The 27,430-nt window shown below is 40.8% G+C and overlaps 1 protein-coding gene across 2 annotated transcripts in view; it reads right to left on the bottom strand.

Annotated features, from left to right (window-relative positions):
• Nucleotides 1–27,430, bottom strand: part of ERBB4 (erb-b2 receptor tyrosine kinase 4) — a 1,102,749-nt gene that overhangs the window by 18,334 nt on the left and 1,056,985 nt on the right. For both annotated transcript variants that reach the window (XM_044302570.1, XM_044302571.1), the window contains exon 25: nt 17,524–17,694. In XM_044302570.1, coding sequence (XP_044158505.1) covers nt 17,524–17,694 — 171 coding nt within the window. The remainder of the gene's footprint in view (nt 1–17,523; nt 17,695–27,430) is intronic.

Raw genomic sequence — 27,430 nt, 5'->3', positions numbered from 1 at the left:
AAGGTGCTTGGCATAGGGGCAAGCAAAGCAATCAATTAATCGCACGAATGTTTTTTCTATCCCAACACAGATCTTTTTTAAGGTACAGATAGGGGTTACTCCATGGTAGGAAGATTGAGAATCCCTTCTATAGAGTCTTGACTGCAATGCTGATGGCAAATATCTCTTTCAACGATTACAAACGATGCAAAAAAAAAAATATGTTTTAGAGTTAACCAGATATCATAAAATATGTTTGCATTGTTCAATTTCATCTCATTAAAAAGACTAAAAGATGGTCATTTTTCGACCTTTAAATTTACCAACTCTTGGCCCATATGTGAAGGGGGCCCTTTGCAAACAACCAAATAAGAAAATGTGGCTACACGTATAGTAGTAAGCAATAGTGAGAAACTGGGTCCAAGACCAAGATGCTTGGACATGCTTTTCGGTAAATACAGGACTGGAGAAGGGTGTATCCGGAAGAAACTATGGGTCATCACCTGAGTTTGTGGCATTAGTGCTGTTTCGTCACTACCTTTAGTTATGAAAGAGGTATTACAGTAGTCACAACTGGCTCTGAGTGAAGCCTGCACGTCATGGACTCCACTGGATTTACAGTTCCAGACCCTGTCGCCAACTACTGCCTTGTTCATTGAACTCCACCCATCAAGTGGACAACACATCATATGGTATCTGTCTGCTCTTACAAAATTATTTTTAATAATTCTAGAACCATTTGTAGTCTCTCTTTAGCCTCTTCCTTGGTACCCTCCTGTCAGCAAGACAGCAGAGACTAACTAAGGCCACGTTCACATATGCGGTGTGAACTCTGGTAGTCTGTTCTGGCAGAGGAACAGACTGCCAAAGTTCACTGTATCTGACGTATATGCCGGTGTTCGGCCGGATAAAAAATACTACATGCAGAATTTTTTTTCAACTGAAAGCTGGTATGTATGCCAGAAAGAGACCGAAACCCTGCCAGATCACATTACATTGAATGGGGATCTGGTAGTGCATGGTGGAATCTGGCTATGCCAGATACAGTGAACTCCAGCAGTCTGTTCTTCCGCTGGAACAGACTGCTGGAGTTTACTGTGCATACATGAATATGGCCCTACATTAATACCGATAATTTACGTATGAATATACACTATCTAATGTATTCACATGTACATTTCCCCTTTAGCAGGCGATCTTCACGCAAGACTGCCTGTAGGCTTGACCCTACTATACGTTAATCCAGTATTGATCACAGAGCATCTACAGTATTCCTAACACCATCAGATCTCCAATGCAAACAATGGGAATCCTCCAGACATAGAAGAAAACCTTTATCGAACATGTTTTCTATTGTTTTACATCATTTAAACTGCTAAACATTTACTGTGGAATATCAACTGCACAGAACTTATAGATCTTATTCAGCTCTATAATGCACTATAATATTCAGTTGCATCTGGCAGCTTAAAAAAAACCTAAACTATGGGGTGATTCCCGCATCTCCCGATTTCCTGTGCTGACAAGGTTTGAAGGCAGTAAGTAACCTATAGAACCTGTATCAACTCATCCTACAGCAAACATGACAGTAATAGAGATTTCCCCTGGCTTGACATTAAGATCCTGAAGTACAGCTCCATTCAAACCTAATTTATTGCTATCTCGGCATGATGTTTTACATTCTCTTTAATGCTTTCATGTCAAAATGCAGGCGTCCCATTCCAGTAGCTGGCAAATCAATATACTGGAAAGGCCACTCTTGGAATAACAAATAAGTGCTATATAATATTGTGATGCACATGATGCACTGAATGCTGTAGTATTAAAGCGGTCTCCAACCCTTATAGCTTTGAATTATGGCCCTGAAAGTGATCAGCATAAGGAAAAAAATAAATCTACTCTCCTATTCATCATCTTATCCCTACTGGTTCCAGTCTCTTGTGGTCCCAAATTGTGACACACCATCCATTTGCTGGCCTCAGCGTTGGCGTGTTTCCAAACAGAATGTGACTACTGAGGCCAGTGAATGGTTGCAGCGGTGCACGTGATGACAGACGGGACGTCAAATAGCAGTGAGGATGAGATTCTTGGCACTGGAACAGAGCTGGTCATTGGCTTTTTTCCTTTATGTTAATCACTTGCAGGGCCATAATGAAAACTGTTTTAGGGATCAGCCAACCCTTTTTTAGCTGTATAGGGTAATCCAAATTACCTCTAACTGCAAATGTTGTGGGAAATAAGAATCGGGCTGTTGGTTTTAAACATACCTGATCCTTGTCTTAATTTTTTTAAAAAACTATTTATATGTTTTTTAATTTTAAAAGGTATAAACCAAACAGACCGGTGAATATGACAGATGGTAATAATCAGACTCGCAGGTCTGTACAAAAAGAAAGTGCTTGGAATAATTAACAAACTATATAATAAAACAAAATTCAATATATGGCCATGGATATTGTTGTGCGAAGCTAAGCATTAGGAGCGGAATTCGGTCCGAAGTTTAGAAAAACTTTGATTTGCAACAAAGCCGATATTCCTCGCGCTTGGTGGTAACGAAGCCTGGGAACGTGAGATCACCCACAATGCTGTGCTGCCAGCCAATCTGCAGGTAGTCATCCCCTGTGATGTAACAGCCCCATAAAAGTCAGTGCCCGCCATTTTTAAATGCCTGGCCGTCTGCATAAATTTACTGTCAGCGATCGGGAAAGGGTTAACTTCCAAGCCATCACACTGAGATTGGGCCACCAAGTGGGAAGAATAGGATTAGGCAGAGTGGTCTGGGTATACCTGATTTATAGCTATTAGTGACAAATTAATTCAGAATGAATCAACTTTCTTAGTGAATTTAGGCGAATAGGCCAAATCGGCAGAACTTCGCTCATCTCTAGCCATGAAGATAATGGGAGGCATTCTGATCATTCCAGGAGCCACTTAAACAAAGATATCTCTTTATCATTTACTGGAAGAGCGGCCTATTTTTCTTTCCCCATTGAGCACACACACATGCTTGGAATAACTGAGCTTACTCGCATATGGTGGACAGTCGGGAGAAATTGCTGTTAGCTTAACAACTGTTCTTCCCAGGGGCGTATCTAAAGACGCATGGGCCCTGGTGCAAGAGCTCAGCTTGGGCCTCCCCTTCCCTCAGTTATTAGTGGCCAGGGGCAGAGGAGCAGATTGCAAAAATTGAAATGGCACCCCCCTTGGCAAATTCTTGACCTAACCCCTTCCCTCCAGCCAGAGGCATAACTTGACCCACATGGACTTTCTATAATACAACAAACTGAGAAGGATAGTTATACAGTAGATCACCAAATTGTACAGAAACTGGAGTAAGGTCAAAGAATTATCTGTAGTTCACTAAATATGAATAAAACTTAACTTTTAATCATGAATAATAAAATAGATGGCCCTCATGATACACAATATATACTCAATTGGAAACAAAAACAAGCAAAAAACTTCTGTCGGAATAAGGCATCACAAAATAAATCAATAATTGAAAAAAAGATGCTTTAGAAGTAATAGTGATAATAGTGCACGGCGGCACTTGAAATAACACCAGTTGTCCTACCACTCAGTTGAACGTTTCCAGGACTACTGGATTCTCCCAATAGGCAAGATGAAGGTATCCAAAGGGAAAGGTTGCAGGAAGGACAAAAAGGAGACTGTAAGTCACTAATATAGCCCTATAATTGGGGTGCTACTCTGGCCCTAGTGACCTAACCACAGAGCACCCGCCCTGACAAGGGCGACCCTGTACGGAACATTTCCATAAATAAACTGGCCCTAGTTCGCCCTATAGTAGTAAGTCCCTACATGCATGTTTCAAAAAAAATCTCATCAGGAGAAACATTAGAGGCGTTGTATCAAAAATGCAAGTAATTGATACTGCAAAAATCCAGCCTATGATACGGCTAGGGTTCAAGCTGCACCAGTAGGTAGACGTGTGGCACAATTCCAAAAAGGATTCTGGTAATGGGGGGGGGGGGGCATTAGATGAAACCCCCACTCCTCAACAAATGGGCCTAGTTCTACCCACGGGCGGTGTTGTGGTTTCTATAATACTGTTATATTCTTATGAGGCACAAGGGTCTTTGGGCCCCATGGGGTTCCTGGGCCCGGTAGTGACTGCTAGCTCTGCACCCCCTATAGCTACGTCCCTGTTTTTTCCAGTAGCTATATGGCCAGCCTAAGACTGCACAGAAAATAGCATGGATAATATGATCTAGCCTTAGGATGTACCCAATGAAACAGTACAGGCCCACTATGTTAATGACTGAAGACAAAGGCTTCGAGGGCGATGAGTCAGTCATACATTTGGTTACATATGGTGGGATGAAGTACAAGACGTTCTCTATACTGCGTTATGTCACTGTGATAAAGCATTACCCAAAGTAAAAAAAAAAAAGACCTCAAGCACAAAACCCTTTCAAGTGTGTCTTTCTACATCAAATTATTTTCCAGACAGAAGTGATGTTTGCTCAGCCTGAAATGTTTCTCATTTCCCTCAACACATATACGGTATTTGATAACAGCGAATGCCAATGAAATAAGAGTAAAGCTTCCCTTGCTAGCACCCCAAGAGCAATGTACCTCCATAATATTGAAGTAAATAGCAGCACAGCCTTATTGGCTACAGTTATTGCGAGATTCTTTTTTCCCAGCAATGTACTTTTTGTTATTGACCTTTAAGAGTTCCCGCATTTCATATTTTCCTCGTTCTCTTGTTGCTTTGCGTTTCAGGTGCCTTCATGACTTCAAGACACCAAGGGAGAGAAGTGTCTGAGACAAAAGTGAAGGTAAATACACATAATTTTGGTAGGTGCGGCTCTGTATTAGCAGGGAAATATTTCTGGTGACCATTACCCTTATTAGTTTGCCTTTCTTTGAATATATCAAACTGTGATATAGATAGATAGATAGATAGATAGATAGATAGATGATAGATAGATAGATCTTAGATATATAGATAGATTGATAGATAATATAAGCGATAATATGAGATAGACAGACAGAAAGATAGATAGATAGATAGATAGATAGATATGTGATGGATAGATAGATGGATAGATAGATAGATATGTGATGGATAGATAGATAAAAAACAACACTGGGCAGCACAGCCGTTTCAATGTGTAGGTGTGGAGTGCCAGCGGCTGTGGGGGCGATCCACCTCCAAATAATCAATGAACTTAAGACATTCCACGGCACATCCAGGACGTAAAATCAAAGTAGTTTCTTCTTATTCACTTAAAAGTGAATAAAAAGAAGCTACTTTGATTTTACGTCCTGAATGTGCCCTGGAATTTCTTACGTAGATAGATAGATAATATGAGATAGACAGATAGATTAGGTAGTGCCTTCGATATATACAGTACGCCCTAAAGCTGGCATTTAAATTTTAGATAGCTATTAAACAAATACTGTTTTGGCAGCTACCCCCCCCCCCCCATACACATGCATGCTCAGCCGTGGAGAGAGGAGCAGGGGCGGATTGAGTGGAGTATGCTACTGAGAGATACCTGGGAGAAGCTTATCTTGCCTGAAAATAAGGATTGGCCATGTTGAAATCTAGAAGCCTGATCTTTCTCAACACCTACAATCTGGAGACTGTCAGAACACCCACATACACACTAGATGATCACCGTTCCTCCTGATATTGGTGGGTTTAACCAACATTGATTCATATGGCCATTACCATGGAAAACATAATGGATGCTCTAAATGAGGGAGATAGTCTCTATCTTATGGAAAGATATCAAAGTATTTTATATATAGATACAAGATAGATAGTAGATGAATACATATAATAATAGATAGCTGACAGATAGATAGATACTGTAGATAGTCAACATTCATCCATATGGCCATCATCATATACGACATTATGGATGCCCTAAATGATGAAGATGGTATTTATCTTATGGAAAGGTAATACTGTTTTACATATATAGAGGCATAGATAATTGATAGAAAAGACAATAACTAGATGCATAAATGATAGATGATATATACAGGTCCTTCTCAAAAAATTAGCATATTGTGATAAAGTTCATTATTTTCTGTAATGTACTGATAAACATTAGACTTTCATATATTTTAGATTCATTACACACCAACTGAAGTAGTTCAAGCCTTTTATTGTTTTAATATTGATGATTTTGGCATACAGCTCATGAAAACCCCAAATTCCTATCTCAAAAAATTATATCATGAAAAGGTTCTCTAAACGAGCTATTAACCTAATCATCTGAATCAACTAATTAACTCTAAACACCTGCAAAAGATTCCTGAGGCTTTTAAAAACTCGCAGCCTGGTTCATTACTCAAAACCGCAATCATGGGTAAGACTGCCGACCTGACTGCTGTCCAGAAGGCCATCATTGACACCCTCAAGCAAGAGGGTAAGACACAGAAAGAAATTTCTGAACGAATAGGCTGTTCCCAGAGTGCTGTATCAAGGCACCTCAGTGGGAAGTCTGTGGGAAGGAAAAAGTGTGGCAGAAAACGCTGCACAACGAGAAGAGGTGACCGGACCCTGAGGAAGATTGTGGAGAAGGACCGATTCCAGACTTGGGGGACCTGCGGAAGCAGTGGACTGAGTCTGGAGTAGAAACATCCAGAGCCACCGTGTACAGGCGTGTGCAGGAAATGGGCTACAGGTGCCGCATTCCCCAGGTCAAGCCACTTTTGAACCAGAAACAGCGGCAGAAGCGCCTGACCTGGGCTACAGAGAAGCAGCACTGGACTGTTGCTCAGTGGTCCAAAGTACTTTTTTTGGATGAAAGCAAATTTTGCATGTCATTCGGAAATCAAGGTGCCAGAGTCTGGAGGAAGACTGGGGAGAGGGAAATGCCAAAATGCCTGAAGTCCAGTGTCAAGTACCCACAGTCAGTGATGGTCTGGGGTGCCATGTCAGCTGCTGGTGTTGGTCCACTTTGTTTTATCAAGGGCAGGGTCAATGCAGCTAGCTATCAGGAGATTTTGGAGCACTTCATGCTTCCATCTGCTGAAAAGCTTTATGGAGATGAAGATTTCATTTTTCAGCACGACCTGGCACCTGCTCACAGTGCCAAAACCACTGGTAAATGGTTTACTGACCATGGTAATTACTGTGCTCAATTGGCCTGCCAACTCTCCTGACCTGAACCCCATAGAGAATCTGTGGGATATTAGGAAGAGAAAGTTGAGAGACGCAAGACCTAACACTCTGGATGAGCTTAAGGCCGCTATCGAAGCATCCTGGGCCTCCATAACACCTCAGCAGTGTCACAGGCTGATTGCCTCCATGCCACGCCGCATTGAAGCAGTCATTTCTGCAAAAGGATTCCTGACCAAGTATTGAGTGCATAACTGAACATAATTATTTGAAGGTTGACTTTTTTTGTATTAAAAACACTTTTCTTTTATTGGTCGGATGAAATATGCAAATTTTTTGAGATAGGAAATTTGGGTTTTCATGAGCTGTATGCCGAAATCATCAATATTAAAACAATAAAAGGCTTGAACTACTTCAGTTGGTGTGTAATGAATCTAAAATATATGAAAGTCTAATGTTTATCAGTACATTACAGAAAATAATGAACTTTATCACAATATGCTAATTTTTTGAGAATGACCTGTATATATATATATAGATAGATAGAACAATATTAATCAGATCTGCCGGATTAATATAGATTATTGAATCTTTTCCCATAGCCGGCACACTTCCTATCTTTGTGTTATAATGTCTATTATTTCTCAGTCATACACAGATTTTATATTCGTGGTTTTGAAGGATGGATGACGCTGCATTCCGTGTCCTGTACGGCAATGTGTGATGTGGTGTTGAGAAGAACGGGATGTCCTTGTGAACTTAATAATGTTTTTCTCACTTCTCTTGTCAGAACATGAGACTTGTACAGCGTATATTTGATTGTATAAATTCCTGCCAGGGCTATGACTGCGGTATTGGATGAAATCACACCGGGGGCACAGAGCAACATGTAGAAAATAAGACCTGTTACTGCGCTCAGATATCCAAAACACCAAGTAAGAAGTATGCATTCCTGTCACCGAATGCAACAAACAAGTGGCATTTACTCCTCCTGTCATTATTTGCTGTTTATTAAGGAAATGGAATAGCAGTGGTCCTCACTTTTGAGCACTGCATCCATTGTCCATGTAGGACTTTTGTCTCCGCTCAAAAATCATGTTCTGAGCGGACACCGAACGGACCCCATTATAGTCTATGGGGTCTTTAGGTTCTGTTACGCTCAGTTAGGTCTCAGTTATCTGCAGAATCCGTCCTTTTTTGGTTTCCTGCTCCTCAACGGATCCAGAGAACGGAAAGGAGAAACTGTGATGTGAACGAGGCCTTAGAAAATTGTATAACTTTTCATTATACAATGAATGACATATAAAATGATGATACCCATGTAGCATACAACTGGTTTGGGCATCATGCCTGGTTTATCGGTCCACAAAATGGGGTTCCGTTGTTCCGTGATCCGTTTTTGTTTCCGTGTGTCTTCCTTTATTTTTGGAGGATCACCAGACATGAAGGAAAGTAAAAAAAAGTCTAAGTCAAGTTTGCCATGCAAATGATAGGAAAAAAACGGACGCGGACGACAATCTTGTGTGCCTCCGCGTTTTTTCACGGACCCATTGACTTGGTTTGCGAACCGTTTTCCGTGAAAAAAATAGGACAGGTTATAATTTTTTGATGGACTGAAACCACGGATCACGGACGCGGATGACAAACGGTGCATTAGCCGAGTTTTCAACTGACCCTTGTAAAGTCAATGGGTCCGCAGAAAATCACGAAAAACGGAACAACGGACACGGAATGAAACAACGGTCGTGTGCATGAGGCCTTAATAACATAAACATAACCACTATAGTTTTATAATTACTCCGCATCAACATCATATTTAGAGATGAGCGAATCGAATTCACCGAAGGAGAAATTCAATTCGCCGCAAAGCCGACTTTTCTTGTGCCTCATGGTAGCGAATTGATTTAACCTGAAATAGTGTAAAAAAATAATAAATCCTACTTACCTCCTCCATTCTCTTGTAATGGGCCAGCCACTGCCATCTTGATTCAAGGTCTCGGCCGAAATCCCGGTGCGTGGTGACGTATCCCGGCCGGCGTGATGACGTCATTTCAGGCCGCGCGAGACTTTGCTCCAGATCTTCAAGCAAGATGGCGGCGGCCATCCCGTCGTGAGCAAATCAAGGTGGTAAGTTTGATTAAATTAAGTTTTTTTAATGTTAATTTTACACTGTTTTTGCACTCAGATGCCGCGATCATGTATGAACCCAGCATCTGAGGGGAACAATGATGGAGAGCGTCACAAAGCTAATTTATTTGTAAAATTCGGCGAAGCTGCCGAAACAAATTTTCGAAAATTTCTCTCATCTCTAATTATATTGTTGATATCTGCAACGTAGACAACAGATAATTCCATGTAGAAAAAAAATCTTTATCACCCAAGATCTAGCAAGACATATTATTCAGGAAGTGAGACGTAAAAATCCCCCCAGCCGCTAAGCTACCTCCGCCTAAACATGGCTCAATTCGATTTGGGACTGTGTGCGCTGGGGGCTACTTTCAGGTGTGCCCAGCTGCCTTTGTGTGACCCGTGTTATTGAGCACAGAGCTGATCTCTGCAGGATGATGACAGCATTCTCTGACAACAAACAGGGGCCTGTCTCTGGGGCTGCTCTTTCCAATCTGGTTTTGATCTCTTCTCTGATCAGTTGCAAATAGCAGCCAGTGCTTTTGAAATGGAGCCGGTGTTTGCTCGGGGAGGATGAGATTCGTATTTGTTTGCTTTGCCAAATCGCTAGAGGGACATTTTGAGTTGTTCACTTCAAACGTGTCTTTTAAAGGCAAGAAGGCCCAGATATAAGGAGCACTAGAAATCCCTCTTCAGGTCAGAGCATTGATTTATCTAACATAGACACTGAAAAACCATGGAAGTTACTGTTCATCATCATGTCATTTAAACCAGAGGGGGATAAGAGAGGAAGAGAGGACTGGGATTACATACATTGTGGCATGTTTTCAAAATAAGATTTTGCATCGTTTTCTTCCAAAACACTTGTATGTTACTATTGTATCATTTAGTTATTACCGAACATTCATGAAAATCAGAGATATCTTTTATTAAGGTGTCATCAACGTCCAGCAGTAAATGTCAAGCGTGTTCAAGGTACCCAGCATTTCAGGGACCTGGTCAAAATATTACCCTGCCTTTTATTATTCATTAATAAGTAATACAATCCGTCTGTTCTTTACTACTTATAGACTTCATAAAATGTTCTAATATTATTAGCCGTCAGTTTTATAAGCTGTTGGAGAACTGCCGGAAAAGCGGCATTATGCGGTCCACTTGATTTACCATTACAGTGCTGTGTTTCTCAGGTTCTGGCTAATAAACATGGAAAACAAAGCTGTGGTCAGCCTGCCAGAAGAACTCCTAATTTATTTAAAGGGTTTCTGTCACCTGAAAAATGGGTATTAAGCTGGCTGACATGAGCGAGGTGCTAATGTCAGCTGAACATGACTATATTAGCGCCATCTCACTGCCTGAAGCCTTTTTTTAGAAAAACAAACTTTTATAATATGCTAATTAGCCTTTAGGAGCAGGGGGGGCGTTGCACCTGCTCCTAGATGCTCCATTTGCCCACCTCTTTTCACGCCCTTCTCTTGATTGACAGGGCCAGGCAGCGCTGCTCTCCTCTCGCCGGCCGTGTCTGCAGTGTAATTCTTGCGCCGAATACAGTATTCAGCGCGAGAATTACACTGTTTTCAAAATAATCTAGTTTTCCAAATAATTCTATAGGAATATCGTTTAGGCCTCATGGACACAGCATGACTGTGGTCGGCTCTGTTTAGCCCTGTGATTAGTACTTTCCATGTCTTAAAATCACCATCCTCATCAATTTCCAGATCCTAACTGCCTTGATTAGTGCCAGTTTTATGAGTAGTTGTTTATTAGGATATTATAGATTCTTACTATGTGTGGTAGCTATACTACTTCTTAAGATAATATTTAAAGTGTCTCCAAACTAGAGGGTGACTTTACATCACTGAAGTATGTTTAGATAATTGATTTAGGACACACGTCTTCATAGTCTTCTATACAAACAGTACTGAGCCCAAGGAAGCACCCCCACCTCTCCCAAAGTGACGGACTAGCATTTTACTTGATATTTCTATGTGTATAAATCATGTTCCAGCTCAGTGTACAATGAAAGGAAGATCAGTTACGGGCTGAAGTACATCCAATTTGGCAGCTGTGCAATCTCCTGTTACAAAATCTGACCTCACAAACACATTGGAAAAGTGTCACAAATGCAGAAAGAAGTAGAATAAACAGTCTGAAAGAGGGGTAGTGAGAGAGAGAAAAAGATGGTGTAGAAGCTGACAGTAGACTCTGTCACATCAGCTCTTCATCTTCTTGTACAAAGCAGCAATCAAGGCACATTCTATGCTTCCCAAAGATTATCACTGAGGGTAAAAGAAGGGGTTCCTTCTAGTTCATGCCGTGAATACGAGACACTGAGAGAACTAGAAATTCTTTCACTTTTTTAGTGCTGAATAGCAAGTTAATGATAATTTCTTTCTCTTTCCTGCTCCATGGTGCTGCCATCTGTAATTGAGCTTCTTGTCTGGTCTTTTTTGACTTCTGAATGGAGTTGATGAGGAGCGGCAATGTAGAGCGGGTCTGACTATGCAGGAAGAAACCTCACGAGTATTCACCCCCCACACCCATGCCCAGCTGTGCTAAGATAATGCACATGCCAAGCAATGTATCATATATTAGAAAAACACAGAATGGGTGCTATGGTGTCTATCACAGTTCTTTCAGGTGGTCTTCTGGGCAGATACCTACATTATAGGAATACATATTTTGCTTCCTTTCAGTAGTGTGAACTGTAGTTGGTCTTTACCTCAATATTATTGTTTTTGACTTCCCTAAGGGGTCTGTTCACTTTTCCATCATGATTTCACTGTTAAACGGAAAACCAATCGAGCCATTGATAGAACCCCTTTCGCATTATAAAGCCTTGGTGTATATAATTTTTGAATTCTTAATTTCTTTCTTAATTTTTTTTATATTGAGGAATTACACCAAGACAGGCAGGTGAACATTTTCGGTCATTTAGGGTCCATTCACACGTCCGGACACCGGCAATGTGCATTCCGCATTTTGTGGACCGCACATCGCGGGCACTAATAGAATATGCCTATTCTTGTCCACAATTGCGGACAAGAATAGGGCATGTTCTATTTTTCTCGGGAACGGAAATTCGGACCCGGAAGTGCGGCCCCATAGAAATGAATGGGTCCGCAATTCCGTTCCGCAAAATGCGGAACAGAATTGCGTACGTGTTAATGGACCCTTATTATTCAACCTTCTTCAAACCATTTGCCTCTGTGACATGATTAGAGATTGTAATAGTATGACTAATCACTTTTGAGATATGGAATTAAGAAGCAGGACCTGGCAGACTTAAACTTCATATCCTCACTACCCCTATAATGAAAGCTAGCCAAAATGTATTTTGTACTGCTCTCACTAGCCTCTACCTAATGCTGTCAGCAGTTTAGCATGGTCATAACTACTAACAGATTCCCTTGCAGTATGTGTGTACAATCAGGATTTGTGCTTGGCCAAATTTCCATGAATTCTGAAGATAATCTGTAACTTTAATCCAGATTTCTGCCATGGATTGGCACCCTGATCTACAGGTGGATTATTTCTGCTATAATTCAATGGAGCGAATCTGCAATTTTTTTCCAGTGCAAAATTCATCTCCATGTGGATTCAGCAGCAGGTAGCCACCTCACCTGGTGGAGTAAGGGTCAAGGAACCCCATTCTTTCAATAATAAGTGATAGCAGGTCAGGAGTATTCTGAAATATTTTGAAAAACAGCTATGTATATAGAGATACCATAATAATAACAACTCTAATTCAGCACACATTCAGTAAAGTATTTAGAAAGCTATGAAATGTTACATACAATTCTTTCTATCTACTCTAACTTGAAGTTACCACTTTTCTGCTATGATCAGCCAGGCAGCTTCTGAGATGCTTTGACATTTTTCGTGTGATAAAGCCTTTAGCACATTGTAATCAATTGTAAATGTTACTATTATTCTATCTTGCTTTATGTTACTACTCTGAAATAAAATGTATCCGTTTATAACATAGCAAGATAATGCATTTTCAGCACCTTGGCCAGCTCCCACAGAAGACAACTCAAATTCTGGCAATCCTTTTTGATTTGTCTTCCATAGGCTGTCAACAGAGTTAAGCTGGATTTGTTGGTTTTAGAGTTCAAAACTTCATATGTATTTGTTAGTAATATTTCTAGGTTTGACTTAAGAGTCAATTTTAATTTATTCAAGTTATTAATTTATTGCAAAGTATTTAAATGTATTTAAATTAAAGGGATTCTGTCACCAGATTTCACCTCCTCCAGATAAAAATATGGTTATGTTCAGGGAGCTTTAACCATTCCTAATGTGGTCTTATAAATGTAATCTGTAGGCTCATTTTGCTAAAAATACGCTATTACTAACCTGTCATTCATAGAAATAAGGTGCCCAAGGGGATGTAAATGGCTCCAAGCTGCCGCCCGCACCCGCCGCCGTTCGTGCCCAGCGCCGCCTCATAATCTTCTGTGACGCCTCCTGCTCTCTCTCCCTCCCTCCTCCTGCTGTAAGATTGCTGTGATGCCTCCCGCTCTCCCTCCCTCCCTCCCCCTCCTCCTGCTGTAAGATTGCTGTGACGCCTCCCGCTCTCCCTCCCTCCCTCCCCCCTCCTCCTGCTGTAAGATTGCTGTGACGCCTCCCGCTCTCCCTCCCTCCCTCCCCCCTCCTCCTGCTGTAAGATTGCTGTGACGCCTCCCACTCTCCCTCCCTCCCCCCTCCTCCTCCTGCTGTAACATTGCGATAGATATGTATTATATATTGGAAGGCAATGGATAGATGGTAAATATTGATTGTGGGACAACCCCTTTAATGAACGCTGTTTCTTTGCCTTTTAGACATATTCAAGGCATGTTTAAATCCACTGGATGTCTTTATTCAATGACAGCAAGAGACCTTGAAAATACTAAAGTTTGCAGAATTAAAGCACAAAGTATATTAAAAAGCTTGATATACCCTTTAATTGCATATGAATTCTTAAAGAGGTATTCTGGCTGTAATGATTACATTTGTTTGTTTAGACAAAAGGCAGTTCTACAATTTTCAAAAAAATATGTGTTTAAATATTTGCTCATAGACCATTATTATATCTGCACAATAACCTCTCTAAAGAAAAAAAAAGTATGGCCCATTTTAGTCCTGTAAAATAAATCTATAGGAGAGTTCATAAGGACTAAAGTGTTAGTTATGTGACCCTCAGGCTTGTGATGTGACCTCTGACATTCAGTTAAAGGGGCTGTCCCACAAAAAATGTTCTACAGCACCTGGATCTGAATACTTTTGTAATTCCATATGATTAAAATTTAGTATAGCCACTGAATTATTCAATACAAAATGTATCTGTATAGCACCACCTACTGTTTATTTTATTTCTTTGTCCTGCTCACTGATAAGGCCGCACATGCTCAGTATCATCCTTCATCTGCCTCTTGAGCTGTGATAGGGAGAAAGCTGCAGCAGAATGGACAGTCCACTGAGCTGCAGCAGAATGGACAGCCCACTGAGCTGCAGCACACTCTCCTTGAGCTGTCAGCTTGATATTAATCTATCAGAGCAATGAATGTGAAGATCTCTGGATCCATGTGAGATACAGGGTTCTCTGGTTCTAGCTTTGTAGAAAGAGGTTGTCATATACTATATAATGTATGCTTTTCATTTTATATATTAGTCAAACGATAACCCCTTTAACTGTCCAGATATCTAACAGGTGAAAAGCAGTTCACTGACATGGATAACATTTCTATACAGTATATACAGTATAACTGCCTTCAGTAGCATCTCATCACGTCTGTTAGTGTCAGTGTAGAAGCAGACCTAACATTCTTCTCCCTGTCTCCCCTGCATGTGTTCTGCTTGTATTTACAGTTAACTTTATTAACAACATGACAACATCACCTAGAGAAAAGTAGCCATTTTACAGATCACTTGGAAACAGAAAGCCATGTAAACACACACATACAGTGAAGTAGCTGTTGCAGTAGTGTCACAGGGTGTTGCTTCGAGGTTCCTTCATACAGCAGTCAACTTTGTAATCTGATACAACACATCTCCCTGATCAGGCAGTCCTCAAACATGGTCCCAGGATCTTGCCTCAACTCAGATCCTACTACCAACCCCCCACCATTCAGCATCTCATGAATGGTCTATGATCAGAAAGTGATGAAGTCCATGTTCTCCTGCCTCCCCCACCACATTCCAACAGTATCTGTCTCTGGACAGTCTCTAAAATGTTGAAGTGAAGCCCCCCCGCAACCCAAAACGATTTACAGCCCCTTCCCTCTGAATGTTTGTAGGACACATGACTCTAGTAAATGGGTCTGTAGGTCCATGACTGATAAGAGGAAGATGGAGGTTATGCATTGTCACATCCTATTATAAGGAGAAGTAAGCTGGACATGAGGCCCTGTCACAACCAGCCACAATGGTTTCCACTAGTGTTGGATCATCCGAGGCGGAATTTGATCCGAAGTTTAGGAAAGATTTGATTTGGGGCAAAGCCGAATTTCCTTGTGCTTCATGGAAATGCACATTGTGATGTAATGTAAGAATCCCGGGAATACGATATGACCCAAAATGCCGTGCAGTCAGCCAATCAGCAGATAACCATCCCCTGTGATGTCACAGCCTTATAAAAAGCCTCATCCTGCGCAGTCTCCGCCATTTCACGATGATCTGAGCTTAGGGAAAGATGTGACAAGTGCTTATATGTTAGGGATAGTGTTTCATAAACCTTTTAATTGCAGAACAATGTGTAGGGAGATGGCAGGGACAGTGCAGGGAGATTGTAGGGAGAGTTTTTAGACACTGTAGGAAGAGAGCATAGGGAGACTACAGGGACAGTGCAGGTTGAATATAATCGCCGTGTGCATCTTGTTGAACTGCTAACACAATCCCCGTTAATCAGTTAGTTTATATATAGAATTACTGTACCTCAGCATTTACCCTTTCCTTTTTTTGCATTTTTGTTTTTCGCTCCCTGCTTTTCCTGGTCCATAACTTGCTGGACAAGTTGTACTTTCTAATGGCACTATTTAATATTACACAGGATGCAGTTGTGAGTGGGAAAAAACCCCAATATGGTGGAATTGGAAAAAAAATACAATTCCGCCACAGTTTTACTGTTTTATTTTTTCACAGCATTCACTATGCGCTACAACTGATTGATGCTCTTCATTCTATAGGTCAGTATGAATCTGACAATACCACACATATGTATAATTTTTCTTGCATTTTAATACTGAAAGAAAATAAAAACTTTGGAAACATAATTTTTTTTCTTTTTATTACCATATTCTGCCCCCCATAGCTTTTTTATAATTACATCTATGGAGATGTGTGGAGGCTCATTTATTGCAGGACAATCTTTAGTTTTTGACAATACTTTTTGATCACTTTTATTCTATTTTTTTGGGAAATAAAGTAATGAAAAAACGGCCATTCTTTTCTATTATGCCATTCACCGTATGGGCTACCTTTTTATATTTTAATAGTATGGGTGTTTTTGCATATTGGTGATGCCCACAATGTTATTTTCTTCTTGTGTCACATCCCACAGATGCTACGGTCAGTGTTGATTATGGCATCTGAAGGGTTAAATGACAGGGTTCTGTGGAATCAATATTCCCCGTCATTGCGGCCGGGTGTCTGCTGTATCATACAGCTGGCACCATCACGTATGGAGCGGGCTCACTGCAGCAGCTCGCTTCATACATTCCATCAGTCACCGTGACGTACGGGTATACCTGATTTATAGTGATTTGTGACAAATTAATTAGAAACAAATTTCTTGATGAAGTTTGGTGAATCAGATTTTTCAAAACTTCGCTCATCTCTACTTTCCGCTATTAGTCCTATGTAGCTATCCTATGGAAGTGTTCTGTGTGCTGACCCTGAATGTAAGGGATTGTATGACTTGAAGAGTGTCACATGACTGATTGCATGTTTTATTTAGGCCATGGATACATTACCAAGTCTGACTGATTCATGGGCTATACTATTCTACTGTGCAGATAGGGGTCAACAACCTGATACATGTATATTTAAAATATGGATAATTTCAAATTCTATTAGCAAATACATAAAAAACTGAATGCACCTTTAAAGTTGCAAAGCAGTTAGATGCCTTAACTAAATTAAATCTTTACACAGAAGACAACTATTAAAGGCTTGGCTGAAAACTATTGAAAGTAATTTGACAACACAATTTCATAATGCTTTCATGTATTATCTTGAAGAGAACTTGACTGCTGGGCATACGGTAGATAAATTCCCCAAAAATATCAAAAAGAACTAGTAACATTATGTACAATGCCTACAGTGCAATCACTTACTCTGTTGGAGTCGATTCGTGTCCTAGAGGTGTAGATTGGAGGTGGGATATTAAAGGCCTGAGGGACAAGATACTCTTCAGCATCTATCATATCTTCTAAATCTTCATCATCAAGGAGATTTTGGAAGAACTTGCTGTGATTGGGGCTGGGAAGCTTCATGCGATCGTCCCCCTAGGCAAGAAAAAGATGTTTTAATACTTAATATTAACCGAGATATCTATCTATCTATCTATCTATCTATCTACATATCTATCTGTCTCTATCCATCTCATTTTCCATTATATCCTTATTAAAGAAGGCATTCCGTTCAACTCCATCAGAACGCACCAGAACACAAAGACAGAGAGCAGCTACAGGGACACATCTTAAGACAGTCCTTCCAACACTGCATCATTTGATTTATTCCAGGGACATAGTGACCGAATCAGAAAAGCTATGCATCAAATGAGACTATCCATATTACTTCTCCTCTTTGCTTTATCTCTGCTTTTCTCCCTGTCTACCCTTCTAACAGAATCAATTTCTGGATAGCGTTTGACAGGGTCTGGTGATATCTTGTGTGAGTTTTTTGGACTGTTACAGCTTGACATGGTATAGGGAAGCAGCTGAGCAAATTCACCTTCAAACTTTGCACAGCTCAGAGGACAGGATTTTAGAAGCTCATTAGCAGGCCTTCTCAGACTTCATGGGATCTTGGAGGTTGAAAGGGAATGTTTTTCCTAAATTTTTTTTGTTTTAATCATATTTACATCTAGATATAGCCTACGGCAGTGCAGAATTTTCAATGATTTCTTGAAATAAGTAAAGTCATGTTTTCTTAATGTCTACAATAGTAGGTTTTCTACTGCCTGCATTAATCCATTCCACTAATTGCTTACCGACTGTACATCTTAAAAAAAAAGAGCTTCATCTTAAATGTAATGGGTTGCATTAAACTAAGGTTCCAAACGCGAATCGAATCCCACGAAGTGGAATTCGATACGAATTTCAGGATAAATTTGATTCGCCTCGAAGCCGAATTTCCTTGTGCTTCGTGTAAGCGAATCGATTTAACCTGAAATAGTCTAAAAAATGAAAAAACGGATTCTTACCTCCTCCATTTGTTTGGGATGGGCTGCCAGCCATCATCTTAATTGAAGATCTCGACCAAAAACCCGTGCGTGATGATGTAATTTCGTGCCACATGAGATTTTGCGCTTGATCTTCAAGCACGATGGCGGCGGCCGGCCCGTCGGGAGCAAATAGACGCGGTAAGTTTGATTTTAAAAAAAAGTTCATTTTACACTCAGATGCTGTGATCATGTATGAACGCGGCATCTGAGGGGTACAATGACGAGGGGGGGGAGCAGCGCTATCACAGCTCCCTGTCATTGCACCCACTACTTACAAATTCGTCAAAAAGCTAATTTGTTTTGGAAAATTCTGCCTAATCGAACTTTTGAAAAATTCTCTCATGGCTAGTTACAAACTAAAGAGTGAAGAGTAAGTAAAGTCATGTTTTCTTAATGTCTACAATGGTAGTTTTTGTCCTGCGTGCAGTAATCCATTACACTATTTCCTTCCCAACCCTACATCTAAAAAAAAGTCCTGCATCGTAAATGGAATGAGTTGCATTAAACAAAAGTTACAAACTAAATAGTGCTCTGAAATACAACATCTGAAAATAAAAGTCTTTGACTCCTCTTGTCTTTGTTTTTTTTCTCTTTTAATCATTTAAGTAGTAAAGTAGAATTAAAACTACAAAAACTCATACTACAGATGTAGCAAACCTTATTTCGGTACTGACCAGCCAAAATGGGGCCTAATTTTTTTAGTTTCTTCATTGTCATATTTCTCTGTCAACAGAGCTGTATGGGGGCAAACTTTTTGAGTCATAAATTGTGGTTTCTAATGTATCAATTTGTGGGATAGAGATGGCCTTGCGGTTTGCCCGGCGGTCGTTTCGCAGCAAACTTTGCACATTTGCAAACATATGGCGATGTTCGCATGCGCTATATTCTTTTGCATTGCACCGATCGTTGACCCATGACACATACATCAGGTGGGATAGGCCAGAAAATTGAGAAGTTTTAGCACATGGACACACCCCCACCCAATAACAGAACCCAATCTGGCAGCCATTTTAAATTCTGTGTTTTGCCAGTGTAGGGAGAAGTTGCTTTGTGGAGCAAGGACAGACTGTTAGGGACAGCAAACGCTAGCTAATAGTGCCACAAAAGTCCTTTTAAGGAATGGAATATGTGTGCTATCGATAGGTGTGATATACTGAGGGGTGGGATATACTTATAATATACTTTCTACCATACAAATTATATTATAGTGCATTTTTATTGTGCAGCAGTTGTGTGCGGTTCTTCTGCGATACTGCAGCTATACAGAGGGACAAACGCTATTGGAATAACTATTTGCAACTGGCGTGATATACAAACAAAAAACTGATTGAGGGGTGTGATATACCTATAATATACTTTCTAACATAGAAAGTATATAGTGCATTTGTATTGTGAAGCAGTTGTGTGTGGTTCTGCTGCGATATAGAGGTATATAGAGGGACAAGCGCTATTGGAACAACTATTTGGAACAGGTGTGATAATCCTGTTGCCCCCTGATAGAGGGGTGCAATATACCTGCTTCCACAAAATATTGATTAAGGGGTTTGACGTGCCTTTTTCCACAAAATACTGATTGAGGGGTGCGATATACCTGCTTCCACCAAATATTGATTGAAGCCTGTGATATACCTGCTTCCACAAAATACTGATTGAGGGGTGCGATATACCTGCTTCCACAAAATACTGATTAAGGGGTTTGACATGCCTGTTTTCACAAAATACTGATTGAGGGGTGCGATATACCTTCTTCCACCAAATATTGATTGAAGCCTGTGATATACCTGCTTCCACAAAATACTGATTGAGGTGTGCGATATACCTGCTTCCACCAAATATTGATTAAGGCGTACTATATGCCTGCTTCCACAAAATATTGATTGAGGGGTGCGATATACCTGCTTCCACAAAATACTGATTAAGGGGTTTGACATACCTGTTTCCACAAAATACTGATTGAGGGGTGCGATATACCTGCTTCCACCGAAAATTGATTGAAGCCTGCGAAATACCTGCTTCCACAAAATAATGATTGAGGGGTGCGATATACCTGCTTCCACAAAATACTGATTAAGGGATTTGACATACCTGTTTGCACAAAATACTGATTGAGGGGTGCAATATACCTGCTTCCACCAAATATTGATTAAGGGGTACTATATGCCTGCTTCCACAAAATACTGATTGAGAGGTGCGATATACCTGCTTCCACAAAATATTGATTAAAGGGTTTAAATTTACCTGCTTCGACAAAATACAGATTGAGGGGTTTGATATACCTGCTTCCACCAAATGTTGATTAAGGGGTTCTATATACCTGCTTCCACAAAATACTGATTATGGGGATTGATATACCTGCTTTCAAAAATTACTTATTAAGGGGTTTGAAATACCTGCTTCCGCAAAATACAGATTGAGGGGTGCGATATACCTGCTTCCACCAAATGTTGATTAAGGGGTTCTATATACCTGCTTCCACAAAATACTGATTAAGGGGTTTGAAATACCTGCTTCCACAAAATACAGATTGAGGGTTGCGATATACCTGCTTCCACCAAATATTGATTAAGGGGTTCTATATACCTGTGTCCACAAAATACTGATTGAGGGGTGTAATATACCTGCTTCCACCAAATACTGATTGAGGCCTACGATACACCTGCTTCCACAAATCACTGATTAAGGTGATTGATATACCTGCTTCAACCAAATAATGATTTAGGCCTGCGATACACCTGCTTCCACAATATGATTATGTCACAACCAGACATCTGAGAAGCTCTGACAGATGCCTTTCAGAACCTCTCCTTGAGCTTTCTTTGTTTTGGTTTTCATTTCCTCATCTCGTTAGCCTCTCTCAGCTGTCTTGTAGTTGGACTGATTGCATCCCTTTAAATTCCTCCCCATAATGCATTAGTGTGCGGTTTATACAACTTCCTGGAGTGTGTGTGCATGCTGATCCTATTTCCCAGTCTTCTACAAGATAAGTGTTGTACATTCATTTGTGATTTTATGTTTGCTGGATCCCAGGTGACCCTGACTCCCTCCGTGTCTAGTGTAGGGAGCCGGTGGTCGTGTCCCCTCACTATTGTAGGGTGTTCAGGTGTTAGATAGTCGAGGTACGAGGATATGCGATCATCCACCATTGGGGTGTTCGCATAGGCTGAGCAGTCAGGGAGAGTGCCAGGTCTTATGCAGGGGTCTCCCTTTTGTTCCTTAGTTTTGGATCCAGTGAGTCATATATTCATTTTGCATTGTCTTGTTTCCTGTACACTTTCCGTGACAGATTAAGGGGATTAATATACCTACTTCCACCAAATATTGATTGAGGCCTGCGATATACCTGCTTCCGCAAAATACTGATTAAGGGGTTTGATATACCTGCTTTCACAAAACACAGAATGAGGGGTGCGATATACCTGCTTCCACCAAATATTGATTAAGGGGTTCTATATACCTGTTTACACAAAATACTGATTGAGGGGTGCGATATACCTGCTTCCAGAAAATACTGATTGAGGGTTGCGATATACCTGCTTCCACCAAATACTGATTGAGGCCTACGATACACCTGCTTCCACAAAATACTGATTGAGGGGTGCCATATACCTGCTTCCACAAAATACTGAATAAGGGGTTCTATATACCTGCTTCCACCAAATATTGATTGAGCCCTGCGATACACCTGCTTCCACTAAATACTAATTAAAGGGTGCGATATACCAGTTTCCATAAAATATTGATTAAGGGGTTCTATATAACTGTTTCTACAAAATACTGATTGAGGGGTGCAATATACGTGCTTCCACAAAATACTGATTAAGGGGATTGATATACCTGCTTCCACTAATTATTGATTGACGCCTGTGATACACCTGCTTCCACAAAATACTGATTAAGGGGATTAATATACCTGCTCCCACCAAATTTTGATTGAGGCCTGCGATACGCCTGCTTCCACAAAATACTGATTAAAGGGTTTGATATAACAGCTTCCACTAAATACTGATTGAGGCATGCAATATACCTACTTCCACAAATACTCCTATTCTCTAGGGACTTTGGCATAGGGTAATTTTAAAAATGACAGGCAGAGGAAGAGGCAGGCCGTTCCGCAGGGGTGGTAGGGGTCGGGCAGGTGCACCAGGCTAGATCCTAAGTAGGAAGTTAGAGAAGGTGTGTGAAATTACGTCAAAGGACGCACCAGAGTTGGTTGAGTGGCTCACTCATCCTTCTGCTTCTGCACCCTCCTCATCCTCTGTACCTGCACCCTCCTCACTCTCTGCTGTGTGCACCCCCAAAGACACCACCACCACTTTAGCTCCTCCACTCGAGAGGAATTATTTTCCCATCCATTCCCAGACCTTACTGATGCGCAGCCATTCTTGGCATTGGATGAGGAAAAGGAGGTACCATCAGCTGCCACCCAGCGGTCTGACGACAGTACCCAGATCAGCCCAAGGAGGGTGGTCCCCACTGTTGCTGCCTACTCCGAGATCTCTAATGTCAGTGATGGTGAAGGTGACGATGATGATGTGTCAATGGATGTCATGTGGGTGCCCACAAGAGAGGAAGAGGAGGGGAGTTCAGAGGGAAAGACTTATGACAATTTATGTACCTTCCCTGCCCGTGTTTTCTAGACCACAGACATGTGGTCTAGAAAACACGGGCAGGGAAGGTACATAAATTTTACTGCCCACTGGGTGAACCTTCTGACGGCCGTCAAGAATGTAACCCGTGGCAACCGTGTGGATTTGGTGTTACCTCCACGAATTGCATGCAGGCCTGCCTCTTCATTTTCCTCCTCCTACTCCATCCTCCGTCTCCTCCTCGGCTGACTCCTCCTTTTCCACTGCTACCACCTCTTCCGCTGCAGCCCCCAAGCTCCTCAGAACCTATTCGATGTGCCAGGTGAGACATTGCCATGCTGTGCTGCGGCTGTTGTGCCTGGAAGCTAAGAGCCACACTGGTCCTCCACTGCGTTCCACCCCCTACTCGTGACACTCAGGCCCTTCGAAGAGGCAACCAGATTTGTCAGTAGGGACAACTGTGGTTTTAACAATGTCACCCCCCTAAGATTTATCTTACAGCAGACGCTCATTCTGATACAACAAGGGATGGCAGAAGAAGAACAGCTTCCTCATCTTGCTGGCTGCCCTGTGGCTGTTGGGGACCCACACAGAAAATGCCACATGGAGGGGCATTATAATGTAATCATGTAATATTGCACATCCACTGCCTTGTAACATGAAGAGGTACCATTTAAAAGTCAAGAAAAGCTTGGTGACCACCTATGTGGGGGAGCTGTAATAGCAGCTATTTTGTTTGGTACGATTAATGGTACAGCCACATAGTCAGGTTTCTTGATGCAGTTTTGGAATCCAAAATTAGGAATGGATCATAAAAGGAGAGTAAATATAAAGGACAGACATGACCTCCTTTTTGAATTCACTCTGGTTTAGGCTTCCAAAAACTGTATCAGGAAACGTGACCATATGACTTTATGTGTAGTATAACAGATTATGGATAAATCAACAACAATTGATCAACAACTGTTATTTTTTTTTCATTCACATTGCTATTTATTTATTTATTTAGCTTTTCAGTGTTTACATTTTTGGTACATATTACAGAGCATTTATACATTTCATAAATGTACTATTTCTTATGCAATTTTGTTGTCTTTACTTTATATTAAAATATTGTACTTAGAACTTTTTTTAAAGAATGTTAATCTTTGTTATTCTTTTTTTTATGTTTACATTTTTCTCTCTTTTTTACACTTATATTTTTTTTTGCCCCACTAGAAGACTTTTAATTTTATACACAGTCAAGTCACAATATTTTGACCAGTTCCTACTTTTGATGTCGGCAGCGAGTAGCTAATGAAGGAAGTCGCACCTTGCTTTGTGTGCGATAGGCTTTCTGCACACATTGCTCTCGTTGCTGTGATGGGTAAAAGGGGCAATTTATCAGAGTTGCAAAAAGGGATGATTATTGTCTTTCAGGTGACAGTATTTCTGGAACTGCGCAGTTTGTGAACTGTTCGCATGCTGCTGTGGTGAAAGTGTATTGTGAGTGGATAAATGGTATCATTGTGAATAAGTGATGTGCAAACTAAAGAGCACCATGTGCCATTGATGTAAGAGGTGAATGCTATGAAGGTGCACAAGGGCAGACCGACACACTACAGTGGAGCAGTCCATCATCAAAATGAACCAGGCAGAAATGTGCTTAAAACAACAGTTCAACTAAACCTACTCTATGTGGTTCTCTGAAGCAAATACCTGTAGATGGTCAATGCACTTCTGCCAGTGAACTTGATTTGGCAGAAAAGGCTTCAATTTTCTCAGTAGTATCTGAATTGGACCTCAGCTAATCAGCAAAAGGTTGCCTTCTCTGCTGAATCACGTGTTCTTTATTATTGAATGGATGGACATTGGCATGTCAGTTGATAAACATCAGAGAACAAACACCCTGCAACTACTGCTGGAAGAACACAAGCTGGTGGTGGCAGCAGCATTATGGTCTGGGGTATGTTTTTCTGGCATTACCTGGGCCTACTTATGCATGTAGAATGCACTCTCAGCTTGTTTGGGTATGAATCCTTCCAGATCACATAAACTCATACATGCTAATTGTCTTATGGGGAAGATAAAATCTTCAAGCAAGACAATGCAACACATGTCTAGAAATGTCCAACATTTGTTAGAAGAGCATGACTAAGACTTCAAAATGCTACCCTGGCCCCCTAATTCCCCAGACTTGAACCTAATTAAGCCTCCGTGGGACCACCTGGATCATCATGTTCGCTCTGTGGGTCCTCCCCTACGCAACCTCCAACACCTGTGGGATGCACCACAGTCAGCATGGCTCCAGATACCTGTTACAACCTACCAGGAACTTACTGAGTCATTCCCATCCTGTCTAGCTGCTGTCCGTGCTGCACTCTGGATATTAGCTGGTGGTCATAATAATGTTACCCCACTGTGTATTTCCTAGGCCCATGGCTGTCCCTTAAAACCATCAGTGCTGATAATCTGCTGAACACAGGGGTTACCTTTAGTTCAGCTTTTTCTCTAATTTTAAGAAGGGCAAGGGGTGACAGCTGTCAATTATAATGCTGAGCATTGAGTGTTTATACACAGCATACATTTTGCAGCAGTGCATGAGAAGGGGTTAAAGGGTGCCTTTGAGAAAAAACAAAAAACATTGATGGTCTATAGTTAGGATAGGCCTTCAGTGTGTGATTGATGGGCTGAGTTTGGTACTACAACTAAGTACCCTTCAAGCGAGTATAGACCCTTTAGACTACTAAATAGCAAAGCTCCAGGCATACGTATTTGGGATACTTTTGCCAGCTTTAATCAGAAAATCAAACTCAACCATACAGGGATACAGGAATAGAAGATGTTATTAGCAATATACCCTTTAAATAAAACCTTTTAAGAAATCACCCTTTTCACTTTCTTTTTCTAATCACTTAAAGTGAGAAGAAGTGGAAGAAGATTTCCATAATCCTGACACATATACGTCCTATAATTATGTTTCTTTAAGGAAGTCAATTAAATTGGCAGGGTCTACTTAAATTCTTTCTCTCTGTGTCCCTTTAAGCAAAAGGCCACCTGCAGAAGGCTGGTGATGGTGATGCTATGGCAATTAAGTCTTTAAAGAGAATGACACTGCAATCCTGTATGATATCCTGGTATTATATTATCTTCCCTACAGCACAATGGCAGTAGCTCAGCATCGCTGAGGACAATAGAGATATTCTAGTTCATAGTAACAGCATGGTGACTACAATAGGAGAACATATACAAATGTGTTAGCATAAGCACAATGAACCTGGATGGATTATAGCAACATGAGGATAAAAATGAAATGTCTGGTATGAGAACTAGTTTGCACATTCCCGAGGCTGCAGATCCAGTCACATCCAAGTCCCTGAGCTTGCAGCTTTTGTGGATGATGTAAAATCCAAAACAGAATAATAATACTAATAATGATAATAACTAGATATGAGAGAATCGAAGATGATGAAGTGGAATTTGATCCAAATTCCCGGAAAAATTCAATTCACAACTAATGCGAATTTCCTCGCGCTTCGTGGTAACGAATCACAATTTTTCCTAAAATGGTGGCTGCAATGGCAGCTAAATGTGTGAGGACATAGGGCAAGGAACTCTGCGAAGGCGGGATCACCCATAATGCCATGCATGCAGCTAATCAGCAGCCAGCCAGCCCTGTGATGTCACAGACATTTTCCAGCCTTCTGAGTGCAGGGACAGACGGTGCAGGCGCTATCGAGAGTTATACTGAAAACCTCATTGTGAATAAAAAAGCGATTTATAAGTGCAGGGAAAAATTATTTAAGTTGCAGGGAAATAATAGGGAGGAATCATTTCACAGCATCTTAGTGCAGGGAGAAACATCTGAAGTCGCTAGGGACCGTGCTAGAAAAACCTCATTGTGAAAAAAAAAAGCTATTTACAAGTGCAGGGAAACATTATTTGGGGATCCAAATAGCCATTATACAGCTCTGGCATTCCAGCAGTTTGTTCTTGTTATTGGGGTGCAATTGCTATGTTAAAAAGCCTTTAGTGACTTATATCTGTGGAAAAAGAAAATTATATATCTGCATTTCACTTCTGAAGTTATTTGTGTTGAAAGAGTTTAGTGGCCTATTTCAGTACACAAAGGAAAAATATATACGCATTTCACTGTTGCATTTATCTGTGGTGAAAGAGTTTAGTGGCCTATTTCTTCACAAAAAATATATATACGCATTTTACAGCTGC

Source organism: Bufo gargarizans, chromosome 8 (assembly GCF_014858855.1).
Source record: "Bufo gargarizans isolate SCDJY-AF-19 chromosome 8, ASM1485885v1, whole genome shotgun sequence".
Classification (NCBI taxonomy): domain Eukaryota; kingdom Metazoa; phylum Chordata; class Amphibia; order Anura; family Bufonidae; genus Bufo; species Bufo gargarizans.
Note: the sequence above shows the minus strand (reverse complement) of the source record. Positions and strands in the feature narration are given on the sequence as shown.